The sequence below is a fragment of the Rhea pennata genome, chromosome 10 (assembly GCF_028389875.1).
Source record: "Rhea pennata isolate bPtePen1 chromosome 10, bPtePen1.pri, whole genome shotgun sequence".
Classification (NCBI taxonomy): Eukaryota; Metazoa; Chordata; class Aves; order Rheiformes; family Rheidae; genus Rhea; species Rhea pennata.
In genome coordinates, this window is record NC_084672.1 from 22,676,985 (window position 1) to 22,693,781 (window position 16,797).

The 16,797-nt window shown below is 49.8% G+C and overlaps 1 protein-coding gene across 1 annotated transcript in view; it reads left to right on the top strand.

The window, feature by feature from the left end:
* Positions 1–6,821: 6,821 nt before the first annotated feature.
* Positions 6,822–16,797, top strand: part of NPTN (neuroplastin) — a 58,206-nt gene continuing 48,230 nt past the window's right edge. Inside the window, exon 1 of the mRNA XM_062583799.1 lies at positions 6,822–7,037. Within this exon, the coding sequence (XP_062439783.1) occupies positions 6,950–7,037 (88 nt within the window). The 5' untranslated portion in view covers positions 6,822–6,949. The remainder of the gene's footprint in view (positions 7,038–16,797) is intronic.

Here is a 16,797-nt window from a genome sequence, read left to right on the forward strand (position 1 = left end):
AGCCCCTTGCCAGCCTGGTCCTCGGAGCCAGCCCTGGGGGACGGCGTCTCTGTGGGGTTTGTCACGCTCACGGACGGGTTTCCCCTCAGTGCTAAGTCCAAATTTGCTTTTTTCCTTTTTTTTTCTTTCTCTCCTCAAAACTAGTTCTGCTTTCTAAGCACGCGCCGGAGGGAGGTTTCAGACTTTCCACTGGAACTGCCTGTTCCCCCTCCCCATGCTTCCCTAAACGGGTAATTCAAACAACTTTAATTGTACATCATTTTCTCTCCGAGTTGTCCCTCTGGATAATTTATCCTCTTTCAGCCTAGCTCTGGGGAGCACAATCTTATCTTTCAGCTCCAGCAACGCTGACAATTTCCTATCTTTTTGACGCCTTCTGCTCGCCACTATGTTAATGCTTTGTTATAGAGTTGATTAAAGCAAAATTGCTTTTTTTTTGCTGCAGTTTTACTGCAGTCTAACCCAGAAACTCCCAAAGACTCACAGCCGTCCTGCACACTGCTCATCCGTTAGCGGCTATAAAGGTCCTCCCTGCTCAGTCGGAGGCGCCTCCGATTCTTTGGCACCAGCCGTAACAGTTGCCATCAATTAAATCCCCCCATCAATGCTCCGCAGAGCTTTTGTAGGCAAGATACTGAAGATACGCAGCTGAGCCCATGTCACTCACTGCTACCCCCTGTTGTTCATTTTCCCCTATTGAAAAAAAAAAAGTCTGCAGAAATTGCTTTTTTTTTTGGTGCTTGCATCCAAAGCTTTTCCCAGCCCTCTCTGCCACAGCTTCCTCAGCTGCTTTTGTCCAAGGTGCAAAAGGCTCTGAAGCTCAGATCTTTTCCTCCTGCACCACCTCACATCCCAAAACTCCCCCGTGGGAAACCTCCGAGCTGCTTTCTTCCTCCCGTTTGGCTCAGCACGGACCAGTACGGGCCCAGCCCGGAAGCCAGCTCCCTGGCCAAAGCCCAGCTCAGCAGCAAGGCAGGACCAGGACTAGGGGCCAAGCCTGAGCTTAAATGCAGCCCTGGAGCAACGGGCAGGGGGGGCTGTTGGTGCGCTCCAGCAGAGATGCTCGGGGCTGGACCTTCCCCAGGGTCACTGTCTGCTTTTGGTGCCATGTTCTCGAGGGAGAAGGGACCCTCAGGTTTCCTCTAATTGCTCTCATTAAGCTGTTGCATCCCTCGTTAAAACAACATGCCCCCTCCTCTGCAGATCCTCTGGCTCAGGCACTTCCTCCCCCCTTCTCCTTCAACCCCACGCTGTTGGTGAGACGCTGCCCTGTTGCACCCTGAAGGATCTGGAGCAGCTCTAATTACTGCTGAATTGCTCCTAAAACAGTTTCTTACACAGTTTGCACCTGAGACTGGGAGAGACATCCCCCACGCCCCGGCAGCCCCAGCTCGGAAAGCCTGGCCCCGGCCCAAGGAAGCAAACACAGCCGGGGATTTTAAGGCTAGAAAACCCACACATCTAATCTGCCCTTCTGCAGCACGCTGGATTAAGAAAATAGGTTGAGCTGAGGGCAGGCTTAGCTAACCGTATCGCTTACCGCGCCGCAAGGCGGCTAACGCCTTCAGTCTTGGTTTAGCTGGTAAAGGCTGACCTGCAGGGGATGCTGAAAATAGGCATCTTTGCACAGAGGACACGTACGGTCACCCATCGCCGCAGGAGAGCGGGGCCACCACGGGCCCCGGGGTCTGCAAGCTCTGCTACGACCTCCTGGCCCCGCCGTTGTGCCCTCCGCTGGCCTCCAAACGATCCAGGCCTTATTGCCTTCATTTCGTTTTAATTACAGGCATTTAGTCAAACGTATCGGCGTTTCCGCCCGGCTGGCGGCCGGGGCGGTGCTAGGGCTGCAGGCAACGCAAAGCCATGAGCATGCCACCTGCATGGGTGCCCCGGTGCGGGCGCTGCGGAGGTGCATGCCCACAGGTGACACTCACTGCAAGCCACTACACCTTGAAGGGCACCTGGTGGGGGTGGAAGTCAGTGAGTTGCTCCATCCTCTCCTTCTTAGGAGGCCCTTGGTAAGGAGTACAGCCCAGATGAGGAGATGAGGGACCATGTGGCTCCCTTCACCTCCTGAGCAACCTCCACTTGTAGGCTCAGCGCCTCTGCAGGTGTTAATGACCTTAAGCTGCCCCACCTGGGACCCCCCACCCCACCCATGACTGGGAGCTCATTTAAGCTCAGCCCAGAGCCCTCCTTCTCTTCCTCAGCCCTGCTGCAGGGTTGTTGGTGCCCAGCTTGGGGTCCTGTTGGTCCAACTCCCAGACCAGCTTCACCTCAGACCTGTTTATTGCTATGGACCTGACTGATGATCTGGACTCCAGATTGCCCTGGCTTTGCCTTGCTCAGGTACTGTGGAGCTGGAGCCCGGCTGGGGAGGCCCCTGCCCTGTGGGCTGCGTTGTCCCCCTCAGCTCCCATCCCTTAGGGAACAGCTAGCCCTCGCTGTGCCCTGGAGCAACGCCCCAGCTTTGCAGAGAGACCTCAGCAGGCAGCTGCTTGTGCCACTGCTCTAAAGCCAGACCTGCTCTCCAGGCTGAAAGCACCAAGGATGGCTCCAGGGAATGAGGGACGTGGTGCCCCAGGGCACTGCAGGCAGGACACGGAGCTGCCCCGGGGTGCAACGCAGAGCAGCTTCCTGGCACCCTCGAGCTGTCCCGGCGCTCGGCTATGTCCGGGCAACGCGGAGCACGACGGGCTGCCTCTCGCGCCCGCTGCGGAGCCGGCGCCGCGCTAATCCATGGGTGCCACCTGCCGTCTAGTTTTGCACCCGCAAATTCACCTTTGCACAAATCGCTCCGGGTATTTGGGTTTCCCCTCCTGGCCTTTCCCCCGTGGGGGGACCGGGACCCAGGGCACGGGAGAGCGCAGCAGCTGGAGCCGCTTCCGGCACGAGCAGTGCCCGCTTCCCTGGGATGACCGGGTCGGGGAGCAGCTCCTGCGGACTTGCACCAGGAAACCAAGCTGTCGGACAGGCTTTAAAAAAAGACTGGGTGGGGGAAGGAAAGCATTACCAGGAGAATGAGCTGGATGAAAAATCTGCAATTAAGAAAAACAATTTCTTTTTTCATTCAGAGTAAGGACAAAAGCACTTTTTTTCCCCCTTTCCTGTAGAAAAGTAAGTCGAGGTAAGAGAAAGTTCAGAGCTTTCTAACAAAAAGCAATCAAAATATGCCAACATTTCTCGACTGGACTCTTGTGTTTACACTGCACATCATTTTGACCAAAACTATACTTTCTGTCACAATGTTTGTTTTGCTTGAAAAGACATTTCTCCTCAGGAAAAAAAAAATCAGTTACAACATTTTGACCAGTTCTGACAGGAACATTTGAACACGTAGGAGGATTGGGAGGGGGGTTGCTAGAAATAACCAAACTGCTGTTACCCAGCGGAGTTGAGACATGTGAAGCAACTGTCACCAAAACAGAAAAGCACATCTATACCCATCTTACTATTTTCCTAGGGTCCTTCCTCTCTCAGAAGCACTGTTTCTCCGCCTTTATGAGTTTTGAGGGTTTTCTCACATTCCTTGCAGCACTTCTTTCTCAGTTCCACCTTTTTCCCCCCTGCCCCTGCATTTCTCCTTCAGGATTTTTTTTCTTCTGTCTCCCCCTTTCCTGCTCCTCCTCCATTCTCCATGAATTTTGCACAAAACCGGTCCCTTCACCTTGTTTTATTTTCCTGTTGGCATTTCCTCCATGCTCTGATTCTCCCCTCAGTCAGCAGCTATTAGCTTTCTAGCTGTGATTTTTGACGCGGCAGTGCTGGAGCTGCCAAATCCTGGTGGCCTGACAGAGGGGAGGCTGCGGCAGCTCCGCGTCCCCGGGTCCAGCCGGCAGCGATGCCGAGCCTGTTCCCAGCAGGCACGTGCGCGTACTGCGCATATCACACACTGACACTGAACACAGCACTCGTGGTCTTCTCTCTGGCTGGTCGGGATGAAAACCTGTTAGTGGAAAATAGATACAACGCGGATCCCTCCAGCAGTTGGTTTTAGATGCTCAGTCCACCTGGTAGGTGGCCCTGCATCCTCCAGCGTCTCCAGCTGCCCACGCGCACAGATGGGTCTCTTGGTTAATCCGCAGAGTTCACGTTCTCCCCAGTAGCTGGTCTGCACTCCCAGCCCCTCCAGGAGCCAACTCTCAGACCCTCTGGACTCTCCAGCATCCAGCCTGGACTTGCGGCTTCCTCGATTCCCGGCTCCCCAGCCTCTTGCGGACTAATCTGCCTTGATATCTGCTAGCTGTCGCAGGCTGACGTGCCCACGCACGCAACGTGCGCGCACTCGGGTCTCCCCGGTTGCCGGCACCCCCGGCACACGGGGTCCCACGATTCGTCGTCTGATTCCCGGTGCTCGCACGTAGACCTGTGTGCGCACGCACGCGTGGAATAGAGAGCCCCTCACCCAGGGAAGTGGTTAGAAATGGAGTTTAATGAAAAAAATTTAATAAGACTGCGGTGATCGGCTGCAGGGTACGGCCAGCCAAGTGCACTGGCCAGCCCCTTGCTTGCACGCGACCGGTCCTTCTTCTTCCCTTTTCCCTTTGCTTTCCCGTGCTCTTTCCTCCTGAAGCCACCTCGAAGCCTCCCTTCCCAGGTTTGATCCTTCCCCTAAACATCCCATAAGAAGTCTTGAACAACCTCGAGCTGCTCTTCCCCAGAGTGCCGTAAGGAGTCCCGTTCCCCTGCGGGTGGGAGACAAGCGGGTCTGCACTCCGCAAGGCAAGCAACAGCCCCTGAATCTATTATTTTCTGTAATGGATTGAAAAGAAGGTGGCTGCAAGTGAGATCTCTAGAGGCAAAGTTTTCTTCAAGTGCCAAAGGATATCAATAAGTGCGTGGAAATAACAGGTATCTGTTAACCAGATGATGTTGCAACAAGGCAGGCTCAGAGATAACACAGGCAAAGGGGTGATGCCTCTGCTGCTCCACAGTGCAGAAATAACTGAATCTGCTGCCTGAATTTTCTTCTTCTTTGCTTGTTTTTAAGTATTAAATATTCCATCTTCCTGCTTTTGCTGAAGACATCAATGGATAATCAGAGAATGATCAAATGAAGACATCCTAGACGGTGAAAAGATGGGCTTTGATTGAGGAGGAGGAAATAAAGGGATTTTGAGTTACACTATTCGGAGGTTTTGATATGTCCGACTTCCCTGTACACTCACAAGGTCAGGAATCACCAGCGCTGGGATCTGAAACCACCCAGCAAAAGCATTGCCTGTAAGGCCTGCATTTTAAAGATTCGGCCTGCTGCAATTTGTAATAAAAACTGCTCTCTCACTAGCAAGCCATTATGCTGAATAAACATCACAGTGGATCCAGGATCGGCAAATCCTGTTCTTCTATGCAGCAACTTCACTACAAGTACGACCTGTTTTAAGAAGAAACACTCTTCCCTGGTGAAAGAGCAGGTTTTTATTCCACACCAGCCATGGCAGGGCGCCAGTGTACAGCAGAAGAGATCTTTGCCCATGCCTGCTACAGACCTGGTATTAACCCTGCTTAGGCCCTCAAAAGGTTCTGGAAGACAGCAGCAGGCTTCAGCTGGGTCCATCCTTGGCCCTCCTCTGCGGTGGGCTGTGGCAATCCTCCGCTTTGGTTTCTCCTGCTGTGCGTTCGCAGCAGCTCCGTATCAGCTACAGCCCACGGGCGAGCTGAGTCTGCACTTCTTCACCAGCCGCTGTGGGTAACCACCTCCCAGCAAAGCCCTGACCACCTCCCAGCAAAGCCCTGACCATCTAGCAAAGCCCTGACCACCTCCCAGCAAAGCCCTGACCACCTCCCAGCAAAGCCCTGACCATCTAGCAAAGCCCTGACCACCTCCCAGCAAAGCCTTCGTGGGCAACGTTGGCGCCGGGGCCCCGCGCTCCGGCTGGGCACGGCGCACCGGGCCGAACCCAGCAGAGAGCGGGGCAGCGCGTCCGGGGATTGCCCCCAGGACAGAGCCAGGGGAGCAAGGAACCCAGCAGACGGGTTATGCAACCGCGTGGAGAAGATCTAGCAAAAAAGAGCAGTGTTAGAGGGAAAAAAAAGCCTGCTAAGTTGGGCGCAGGCCTCCGGCAGGATGACTCACGGCGAGCTGCCATGGTTACGAAACGAGTATTACTGTGCGGATAGGAACCAGGCTCAGAGGCAAGTGCCTCGCTAGCTCCCGCCAAGCTCGGGGAACGCGCGAGCGCCGGTAAGGCCCAACAGCGGGCCGGCGTCTGCAGGAACGGGAGCGACAGCAAAACCCACCGGTGCCAACGTCCGGCAGGCAACGCAGCGCGCGGAGGGCAGGACACGCGCCCGCGGAGCCTTGCTTCCCGGCCCTTCCTGCCCGTTCCTCCCGGTCTTCAAGTGCTGCTGTCAGGAACGTTCCCCAGCACCACAAACGAGCGGGAAAAAAATAACGGATGTTTCCACACCGTGGCAAGAACACAAAACGGCAGCGCCACGGAGGAGCCCGCCGGCAAGCCGAGCGGCTCACGGAGGCGCACCGGGGCGTTCCCGAGCGCGGGGCTCCTTTATACGCGGAAAACATGACACCTTCGCCAGGCGGAAAACCGGCGGAGGGAGGCGGCGGCCGAGGGAGGCGGCGGCCGAGGGAGGCGGCGCCGAGCGGCGGCGCCGCCGCTTCATGGCGGCCGAGGCTGAGGCGCGAACCGCGCCCGCCCCCCGCGGCGCCCCGGGGGCGGGGCCGGCTCTGGCCCCGCCCCCCGCCCCGCCCCCCGCCCCGCCCCGTCACGTGCGGCGGCCGCCCCGGCGCCGCGCGTCGCCCCCCCTCCCCCCCCCCCCCCGCGGCTCTGCACCAAGTCTCGCGAGAGCCGGCGGCGGCGTCGCGAGAGCTACGGCGCTGCGGTAGGAGGTCGGAGGCAGAAGGACGGAGCCGGAGCCGCCTCGCCGCCCGCCGCCGGTGCCTGCCTGCCTCGCCCCCGCGGCACCGGCCCGCCGCCGCCGCCGGAGGATGCCGGGCTCCGGGCCGCTCCCCGTGGCGCTCTCCCTCCTGCTGGTCACAGCCAGCCTCCTCCCGGGACCGGCCGCGGCGCAGAGCGGTGAGGGCGGGCGGCGGCGGCGCTGCGGGGGGGGGGGGGGCGTTGCTAGGGGGGCGGCTGGTCGCTAGGGGGGCGGCTACGGCGGGGGCGGAGGGTCAAGCGGCGGCGCTGGGCGCGGCGGCGCGGGCGGAGGGGCCGCCGGGGCCGCCCGCTGCCCCGCGCCGGCCGCCCCCGCGCGCAGCCGGCCCTGAGGAGGCTCCGGCGCGCCCCCGGGGGGGGGGGTGTTGCGGGCGTGCATCGCGGCCGCTCGCGGAGGTTGGGGTGTCCTGTCCCCCCCACCCAGGGAGCTGGGGGGGTGTTTAATGTTGGAGCGGTGTGCGGAGCGCTCCTGCCAAAATGGAACATCTCCTCCCGCCTACTAAATCTGCATCTGCTGAGCTGCTTTAAATGATTTATAATGCAATAAAATTGTAGTTTCTTAGCAACTGAAGAGATCCTCTGATAGGACCACGGAAGGGGAAGAAAAAAACCCTGCCCTGTTTCTTATAGGGTAGCCTGCTCCGAATGGAGCCGAGCGCGCCTCCTCCCCGAGGAGTTCGCAGCCAAGTGCATGGCAATTAGTGGCAGAACGAAGCAGGGCCAAGAGGCTGGCCGGAAAGAGCGCCGTCCCCACGCGCGACGGCGGATCCCGCAGCGCGGAGGAAACCGCGTGTCTGCCCGGGCGGCCCTGGGTGCCCGGGCGGCCCTGGGTGCCCGGCGGTCGGCTCCGCTCGCTCCGCGGGCGCGGACGCGCCGTCTCGCTGAGGAGCCCTTCCTGATGCGGCGGCGTGCTGGAGGAACGCTTCAGCGTAGCAGCGCTGCAGAGCTCAGGGGTGTTGACTTCGCAGGAGACCTGGATGTCTGTGCGTTGGGAAAACCTGTCTAAACAGGAACTACACCTTACTGCTGTAATCGAGGAGCACAAGTTTTCATCATTTCTCCTTCTTTCCCCCTCCCTCCTTTCTGCTCTGCAGATACTATGTAGACCTAGCAGTTGCCTTCTGTTGAGGTGAGAATTTTACCGTGCAGCGTGAGGTCAGCTTCATTGACTGCATGCTCTAGAACACCCAAGAGGTTTTCAGTGTGTTTGACAATTGTAATAAATACGTAGACTATAGTAATAACACCCTGAAGAGCCACGATATGAATTATTGCCTCAGTATATGCAGATTTTTGCAGTCTGAATCAGAACTGAGCCCCATGTCTGATTCTGTTAACCAAATAGATGGAGCTTTGGTACCCACACTACCTGAATGAAAATTGTGGGCTTCCTGCAAGACTAGGGACTTTCTGAGGAGCCTGACTGAGTCTGGGCAAATTCCACTGGAGTTCAGTGGGAAATAAGCATCAGAGTCCTGCGAGCTCCCATGAACGTGCTAGCTGGATGGTGTTGAGGATAAAGTCTGGTTCTCTGCTGCAGAGATGCAGTGCGAGTCCTGTGACAGCTCTGCTATTTGAGCACCGTCTTGGCAGAGTTAATCTGCCTATGTTAGGCTTCCCGTTTAATTTGGGTGAACAGAGGTGAGAGGTCTTCAGAAATGTGAGCTAAATGGGTCACGTGCCTGAAGCTGTTCCTGTGTAGAGTTAGCGAACAAGGTGTCAAATGCTGGCAGTTGGTATAAAAATTCTGAGTAGTGGTTGATAGGCAGTGTAAACACTTGTTGTTTGATAGTAGTTACATATCTGAAGGTCAAAAATGGAATAAATTTGTTGGGGTAGATGGAGGGCTTTAGGCTTTGTGTGTTAATCATGACTCCCATTGCTGACATGAAGCTAGCCAAGCAGTACCAAGTGTTAGCGTAAGGTAATACTGGACACTCCAGATATATTCTGAAAACTCGTTAATTTTTGTTTGCTTAGCTAGGGTCATCCTAGCAGTTATTTGCTAAGGGAGACTGAGCTTCTGTGTTGAGGTAGAAGGAAATGCGCATAGGTGACATCTTGAAAACTTGATGGCGTGGAGCATTTGAATTGTGTAAAGTGAAGTGAAAGGTGGAGATTTTTCTGAAGAAGGTTTATTGCTGCTAATTGAACTCCAATTTGAATGTGAAAAGAAATTAAAGATTGTAGGCCCTGCCACAGAGGAGCTGTTTTCTTTCAGCGGGTAACGGCTAATGAGATGCTTACCGAAACAGAACAACTCCTTTTTGCTTTTGCATGAGAAACGTGTGCAGCCCGTTTACTGAGCTGTGTATACTTCTTGTAAGTCTTTGGAAAAATACTGCTCTTTGAATAGGTATCTCTAAATACATCAGTGACAGCTTGATTAAAAGTCCCTACGTGAATATTGACAGGTACACTCTTCGAAGGATCCCAGAGCCCATACCCAAGAATCACAGTATCTGTTATTGTGCAGTGATGCACAGCCATCACTGTAGTGAAAGGCCTACAGATTTACGCCTAATAAAACTGTGAGTTGGTTTTCTGGCGTTTGTATAGATTCTTTTTAGAGCTCTTGCATAAACAACGAAAGATCACGGAAAAATTTACATGTCAGAAACTTAAACTTTTCCTGAGGAGGCTTCTGAGAAACTTGTCAGGTTCTGCAAGACTGTTTCTGATGCGTGCTTGTGCACAGAGCATAGCTTAGGCGAGGTGACAGAAAGGAGGGATAGAAGAAAGATGAGGAAGCGTGAGGAGGAACAGCTGGGAAAAGTCAGTCTGTAAAGAAGATCCGTGTAAACTTGTAGTTTCCAACTGATTTTTGTTGGAAAATTACTTTAGCACTTCAACCAGATGCTATCCGGACGGAATGGTGCTTGACCTGGGTATTTGTTGTTAAAGTGACATGTCTTTTCTGGTTACTGTTTTTTTTAACTGTATTTGCTTCTCCAGCTGCTTGTTTAAAGACTTCATGTGCTAATGCTTTCACCTTAGAGTGTTTGGATTTAAAGGAGCATGGCTATATTTTTCCTGTTATCTAAAATAGATGCTTGGACTGCCCCTGTTAAATCCCCAGTGTTTCTCCAGTGTACCAACATGTGAGCTGATTTGCTCTTAATTTTTTAAGTTATTGCTTCCCTTTTCAGAGCTCTGGTCTGGCAAAGTAAATTTAAGAACAAACTTGATCCCATTGTGTGTAGAGGAGTGAGTTCTTAAACATCACTTGTTTTAAAATTGTGAATGCTGATTTAATAAAGCTGCATAGGATATTCAAAGCCAGACGTAAGGACGAATAAATAAAATAAAGTTAGGTGCTCTTTTACAGCTGCTCTTTTCATACTCTTGATTGGATGAATAAGAAGGATCTGTGGTTTTTCTGATGGCAGAAACCAGGACAGAAGTGACCATAAAATTGAGGAGTAGTTGTCTCCTCTTAAAAAAAAAGGGGGGGGGGGATGGCAAGCAGAAAACCTTCTTTTTAAGCTTGCAATGCTTTTTCTGACTGCTCATCCATTTTGCACTGATTGTATTCTGACAAATGATTTTAATGGTCCCTGGATAAAACTTAGAAACAGCTTCATGTAGCATTTATGGAGACTGAGTGTGGGCTGAGCATGGAGGAAAATGTTCAAAGTTCTATTCTCTTTCCCACCATTTCTCTTCTTCTTCCTCCTCTAACTCCCCCATAGGAAACTTAAATACAAGCAATATGACTAACGTGTATACACTTGAAAATTACACTAAATTCTAACAAATCTCTGCTAACAAGTTAGGAGGGAATAAGCCTTAGTACTAACATCTCAAACAGTATTTTCATTCTAGCAAAAAACAGGAACTCAAGTGGAATTACTTTTAAATGGTGACATTTGCTCAGAGCTTTACCTACCCTTACTGTATGACACTTTATGAAGACTACTTGCTGTTACACCCGTGAATGAGGCACATTTTCTCCTTCACAATGAGCTGCTTCTCTCCCTGTAAGTACTACTTTAGAAGAGGCAATTGTGAAAGGCAGTGTTGTAAGAGAGAGTGCTAGCCGATGGTTCAGCCTTCTGTTGTAAAGCCGGAGCAGCTGGGTTCCTACTGTTCTTAACTTCTAGCCATGGAGGTGCTCCAGCTCCCGTTCACAGATCTGTTAAGATTAAAGGTAGATAATCTGTTTCTGCTTATCTATTAGCTGGAAATATCTTCTGTAAATCTAACCTAAACCTGCTTTGCTTTTGTTTTAGGCTTTTATTCCTTGTTCTAAACTGTGTGGGTATGAGGAGCAGTGTATTTGTATGTCATCAGCAGCTACTTTCAGCACTCCTCCAGGTTAATTATCATGGATGTTCTTCATAAGATGTTCTTCATGCATCTTCCTGACTGTTCCAATTGCTTTCCTGTGGATTTTCTCCAGTCACGTTTTTTGGAGTGTGATATGTAAAACTGGACACGGTTCCAGTTGGGGCCAGACCAAAGTTCAACAGAGTGGAAGGATCACTTAATGTGTCTTGCATATGGCATTCCTGTTTGCATCATCATACAAATGCTTCTGTACAGTATAACGTTGTTGACTCGCATCCAGTGGGATCCCTTATGGTGGTTGGATCTCACTGTGCAGAGCTGCTACTTCATGTTCTATTGCTGCCTAAACCAATAGTTCGTATGTGTTCTTACTAAAAAGGCATCTTATCTAGGTCTGATGTTTTCTCCTGGTTGTCAAAATTCCATCTTCTTGAGCACCCATTGCTACTTCAGCTTGCTTCTAGCACATCATTGGTCTTATATTAGACTATTTTCCATCTACTTGTTTACTTACTATAATGTAGCTTCATATAGCGTGTGTGTGTGTGTTTTTTTTTTTTTTTTTTTTTTTTTTTTTTTTTGAGAGAGAGATAAAGAGGTTTTATTTTTGGTCATGAGACTCCAGTATGGGGCAGTAGTAAAAGCCTTGCTAAAACTAGAAAATACAGGTCTGTTCTTTTTCTGGAGTGACCTTAGTGTTTTTTTTTGTTTTTAATTCACTTTTTAAGTAGGAGAGCATGCTGTCATGGTCAAGTTGCATCAGACCTCTGACAGGGTGATAAAGCTCTGGTTCCTCCCTCCGCAGCCCCTGCGAGTGCTTACGAGTAGGCTGCTGTTGTATTTCCAGAGGGTGGTACTGGATTGACTGATCTACAATTTAATCTTTCCATTTTAAACATAGGCACTGTCTGTGCTTTTCTCTACGCTCATCCTCCAGAAGCACTGCAGGATGACTTCGATTAAACCTAGCAACTTGACAGCATCTAACTTTCTGAAGCAGTCTCTACTGTGCTCTTAGAGCTCGGTCTTTATCGCTGTAATACTTCTGCGAATGGCGTAGGTGATGGTGGGAGCTCCTGCCGGGCTCTCCCGTTCACCTTCCAAGCGTGTCAGGGTTGTTCAGGCTGGTTCGCAGGAACCCGGTTGTGGTTCGGGGGCTGCTGCTGTCTCCAAGCAGCACGCTAGCTGTGCAGGTGTAGAACCTGATTCTGTCCGCAGTGGGTGAGCTCAGTCCGTTTGGTGCTTGAGGATTGCCGTTTAGTATTCGGTAAAACTCCTGAAAGGAACTGTGTATTTGTATTTCACGAAAGATTATGGTGACTTTTGCTTTTGGGAGGGGAGGAGAGAAGGAAGGTTGATGCACAGATATGAACCAGGCTCGCGTAGAGTTGAGGGGGAGTTAGAACGACTATTAAAACGTAACTCAATTATGAAAACTCTATATTAAAAATAATTATCACATTTTAAGTAACGGGATCTTATCTGAAACATACTTATATTCCTTCAAAAATCTTATTTGATATGTTAAATAGAACTTTATTCTAGGAGTTAAATTCTTCTCTTATGGTCTTTACTGAATTGTCTTTGTTGTTGTCTTAAAAGATCCAGTCTAAATACATCTAAGTATAATTTCAGCTTGGATTGAATGTCTGTATTTGTGTCAAAACTTGAAAGTGTCTCCCCCTCCCCCTGTAAGATAACTTCAGTAGACTTCTAAAAAGTCATTCCGTGTTGATAAGCTTGAAGCTTTTCTGGGTCATCTGTGTGGCTGAAGTCACAACTTGTGTGCTGACGCAAACTCATTCAAGGAAAAAAGACAGCAGCTTTTGAAGCTGTGAAGGGCTCTTCATCATATAGCGTCAGAAGCTACAGAGCTCTGCTGTAGTTCAGAATTAAAGTATTTTGAGAGTAAGATGCGAGTTGGGAGTTAGGTGTTGACCTAATGATTGAGTCCCCAGAAGAAGGCTTGGGGACGTAATGATTTTATAAACTGTTAGGTGTTGATAACAGATCGGAAGCGATGCACAGACACAACAAGTGAGGTGTGACTTTATAAAAGAACAAAATTTCCAAGTAATAGCATCCAAAACAGACTACCAGTAGGTAACTAACTGAACAAATTTGCATCATGAGGCATGTCTATATAGCTAAATAAGGTCATGATGTCCTGTTCTGTCTTGAAGGAATTAAAAGCAGGTTTGGGAATCCTTTAATTTGTGTGAGCTTGTTTTACATTAAATATTTTAAAATATCACACTAATGAATCTGTTAAGCCAAAGTACTGCTGAGCTGGTTGCCCGTACCTGCAGTACGGGAACGGCTGCTGGGTGCGAGCGTGTGCGGGGATCGCAGCGGCTCTCCCTGGAGCGTGTGCGCGTGTCGGGAAACCCGAACTGCGCGCGTTCGCTAAGCAGCGTGTTGAAGGCACGAGAAAATAACAGGAAGGGGAATATTCTGGACTAGAAAAGGGAAGACCTTGAAAAGATCACGAGTGCCTAACTTCGGGTAGTGGCACAAGGGGAGAAAAAAAGATCTAATTCTGAGAGGTTGGTAAGACTGACAAAAGACTGCATTTGGATCTGAGGGAAGAAAGTTGAATTTAAATGTCTAGAAAAAGAGCTAGACAATGATTTTTGTCAGTGCAGCAGGCTCCCAAAGGACGGCATAGCAGAGCAAAGGCCGATTGAAATAGTTCAGTGAAGGCAAGCAGCAGGAGTTAAAAACAACCCACCCCATGCACCTGAGTGATTAAAAAAAAAAATAAATAAAAAAAATAAAACCTACACCAAAAGGTAGTGGGCTGACTGATAGCTTCTAAACTTTTTTGACCTAGTTTATGTTAGAAAAGCTGTGTGATAATTAATCTGCCTTAACAGGTTCAAACTGTAAACATAAAAACATTTAAACATTTTAATTGATTTAGACTATGGTTGAGGTGGTTAAGCTCCTACTCGCGAATGAAGTGATATCAAACTGGTTTAAATGCAGTTCCAAATTGGAGTTCAGCTTGTTTCTTTTAGCCTCATTAAACTCAGGATTTTTAACCTGAAGAAACTTGCATGTGTCTCTGTATAGTGCCAAACACAGTATATAATAACTATATTTTTGCAAACAAAGTTTGCAAAATTTTAGGTGAAACCTCACTGCAGTAAAACCTGAAAATACTATTGCAGCCCAGAACCTGAAAGAGCAGTGAAGGTGGCTTTAGGAAGAGTTTTACCGGTTAGGCTCGCTCCTCCTGGAAAGGAAGAGGGGCCTCGACCTTGGCGGTGAGACTGTGGGAGGCATTACGAGACCTGGATGCGGTTCTTCTGCGTGTTACCCTTAATGCACTAAAGGCTAGTTAATAGAGTTTTGGTTGAGGAGGTGAGGAAAAACTACAAACTTGATGGGTAACTGTCATCAGAAGGGGAAGCAAATGCAGCTTCTGAACCGCTAAGCTCAGTGGTAACACTTAGCTTGCCATGGCTCCTCGCCTTAAGGTGTGTGTCGTGTTCGGTGTTTGCACATGGTATAAAGGGCTCTGCAGCAAACTATTTTTTTTTTCCTGTTATGGCTGCAAGGCTACCTAAGCAGGGAGTTTGGCAGTTAGCTGCCGTTCAGGTTAACCGCTTCGCACCAGCAGGTGCCTTGGGGAAGCGATTTCCAAATCTTGAAGTAGCTGAACATGCATCTTCAGTGACTAAGCAGCAGCCTGCGCTCTGTCTTTGGCAGTCTCCTCTGGATGGGCTCCTCTTCCATGTTTATGTATCTTGGGAAGCTGGGCTTGCTCAGCCTGACAGGTTTTTTTCCTGTGTTTTCGCACTGTAAAAAAACCTAACAAGTGGCAGAGCTATTACTGGCTGCTAAGTTGTATAATATGAACAATCACATTAGAAACAAGTGTTTGTAATTAACCTAACAGTAAAATCTGAGCATGTTTCAGGTATACTGGAAAAATTGGTATAGATGTTTCCAGAGGGTGGAGGAGAGGACAGTCTTTGCCAGCTGGCTGAACAAATAGGCATTTCAGTCTTCCTTGGAGAACTTCTTAACAGTTGCTCTCTGACTGCCGTTAATTATCAGTACTAAGAGGGGAAATCTCTTCACAACTTTGCTGGCAGCGGGGGGAAGATTGGATTGCCGCTCCCTTTGGGCTTCGTGAGGTTCAAGTGATGCTGTTTCCTCCTGGGTACCTGCCCTGCGCGCTCGCAGGCGTCAGCCCTGGCGTGGGCCTGGGCATGACCGTCCGTCTTTGGTCCGGCACCAGTGTTTGCAGAATTGCCTAAAAGCTTCTCGTGCTGTTTCACAAAATTGTCGTCTTCCGCTGTGTTTGGGTTTTATGATTTTTATGATGCTTTAGATTGCCGTCACCTTTGGATTTTCCTTTTGTTTCCTTCTCCCCTCGATGTAAGTGCTATCGGTTCCAACCTTTGCGCTTTCGGAAGTGTCTGCGCTTTGCCCTCTTCGTGCTGATTGTTCCTTTAAGCAGAAGGGTTGAGAAGATGGCACTTGAGTGCCTGACTGTAACCGTTCGGTCCTGGGAGAGCTTTTCTGCTTGTTGTCAACATGACAGTAGTATAAGTATTTTCCTTTCCCTCTCGTAGGAGTGGGGTCATTGTATTACTTGTATTTCGCTTAGTTACACTGCAACTCTTAGGCGTATAAATATATTTTAGTTTCTTGTAGTCTTTTAGAGTGTCCAGTGACTTTCTCCTCACAGTCACAATTAGCTCTCCATACTTCAGGTTCTCCAAGTATAGATTTTGCTGATTGCTGTGAAGCCAAAGCACAGGATTTTAGGTGTTAATAAACGAAGGTAGCAGTGACAAAAGGGACGATGGAGTGTGAAACGGCCGACAATCTCTTCCTGGCTGTTCGCCTTCTGAAGCAACTTCTTCAAGTAACGGGGTAGCTCACAGCTCCCCTCGGTTTTAAGGGTGCTGAGCGTAACATCAGACTAAGGTGTTACAGTATTGATTCACTTTCAAATTTGATTTGTTAAAATTAAATTTTTTATTTGACAAGTTTTTAAGCAATTTGCTGTGAGTTCTGTGGTGGTCTGTAGGGATTTATGGTCTCATTTAAAAGTAAAAGGCTTATGCAAAGCTCCACATTTGGGGTCTAAGAGTCTCAAAGCTCCTATTTCTAGAGCTGCTGGAGCCAATTTAAGGACCCTAGTCTTGACAAGAGCCTTATATAGTAAGATGAAAATCGTTTTAGGTCTCTAGGAACGGAGCTGGTTCGGAGAAGAGCAGAAAGGACGGAGCAGGGAGAAATAGCTGTGAAGCAGCTATAAATAACAACCGTGGCAGGAACTGTGGAAGGAGATGGATGAACACAGCACTGCTTGCGGTGTTCTTCATGTGCTTTTCCTTGTTTCTTCATCTTTTCCAGTCTTACCTTCGGTGGATACAAGAGGGTGTGGGCTGCTGGCAAAAAATGAATGTAGGCCACTGGCAAACATTCTCGTTCTTTCTTTTGCTTGTTCGTTATCCCTTTACTTGTGCCTCTTCTAGGCTGGAAACTACTGCAGAGATGATTATCCTTTTCTTTTTACAGCACCTATTGAGTGTTAACCCAGCATTGGCTGCTCAGTCAGCAGCACGGTACAAACCAGCATGGCATGTCG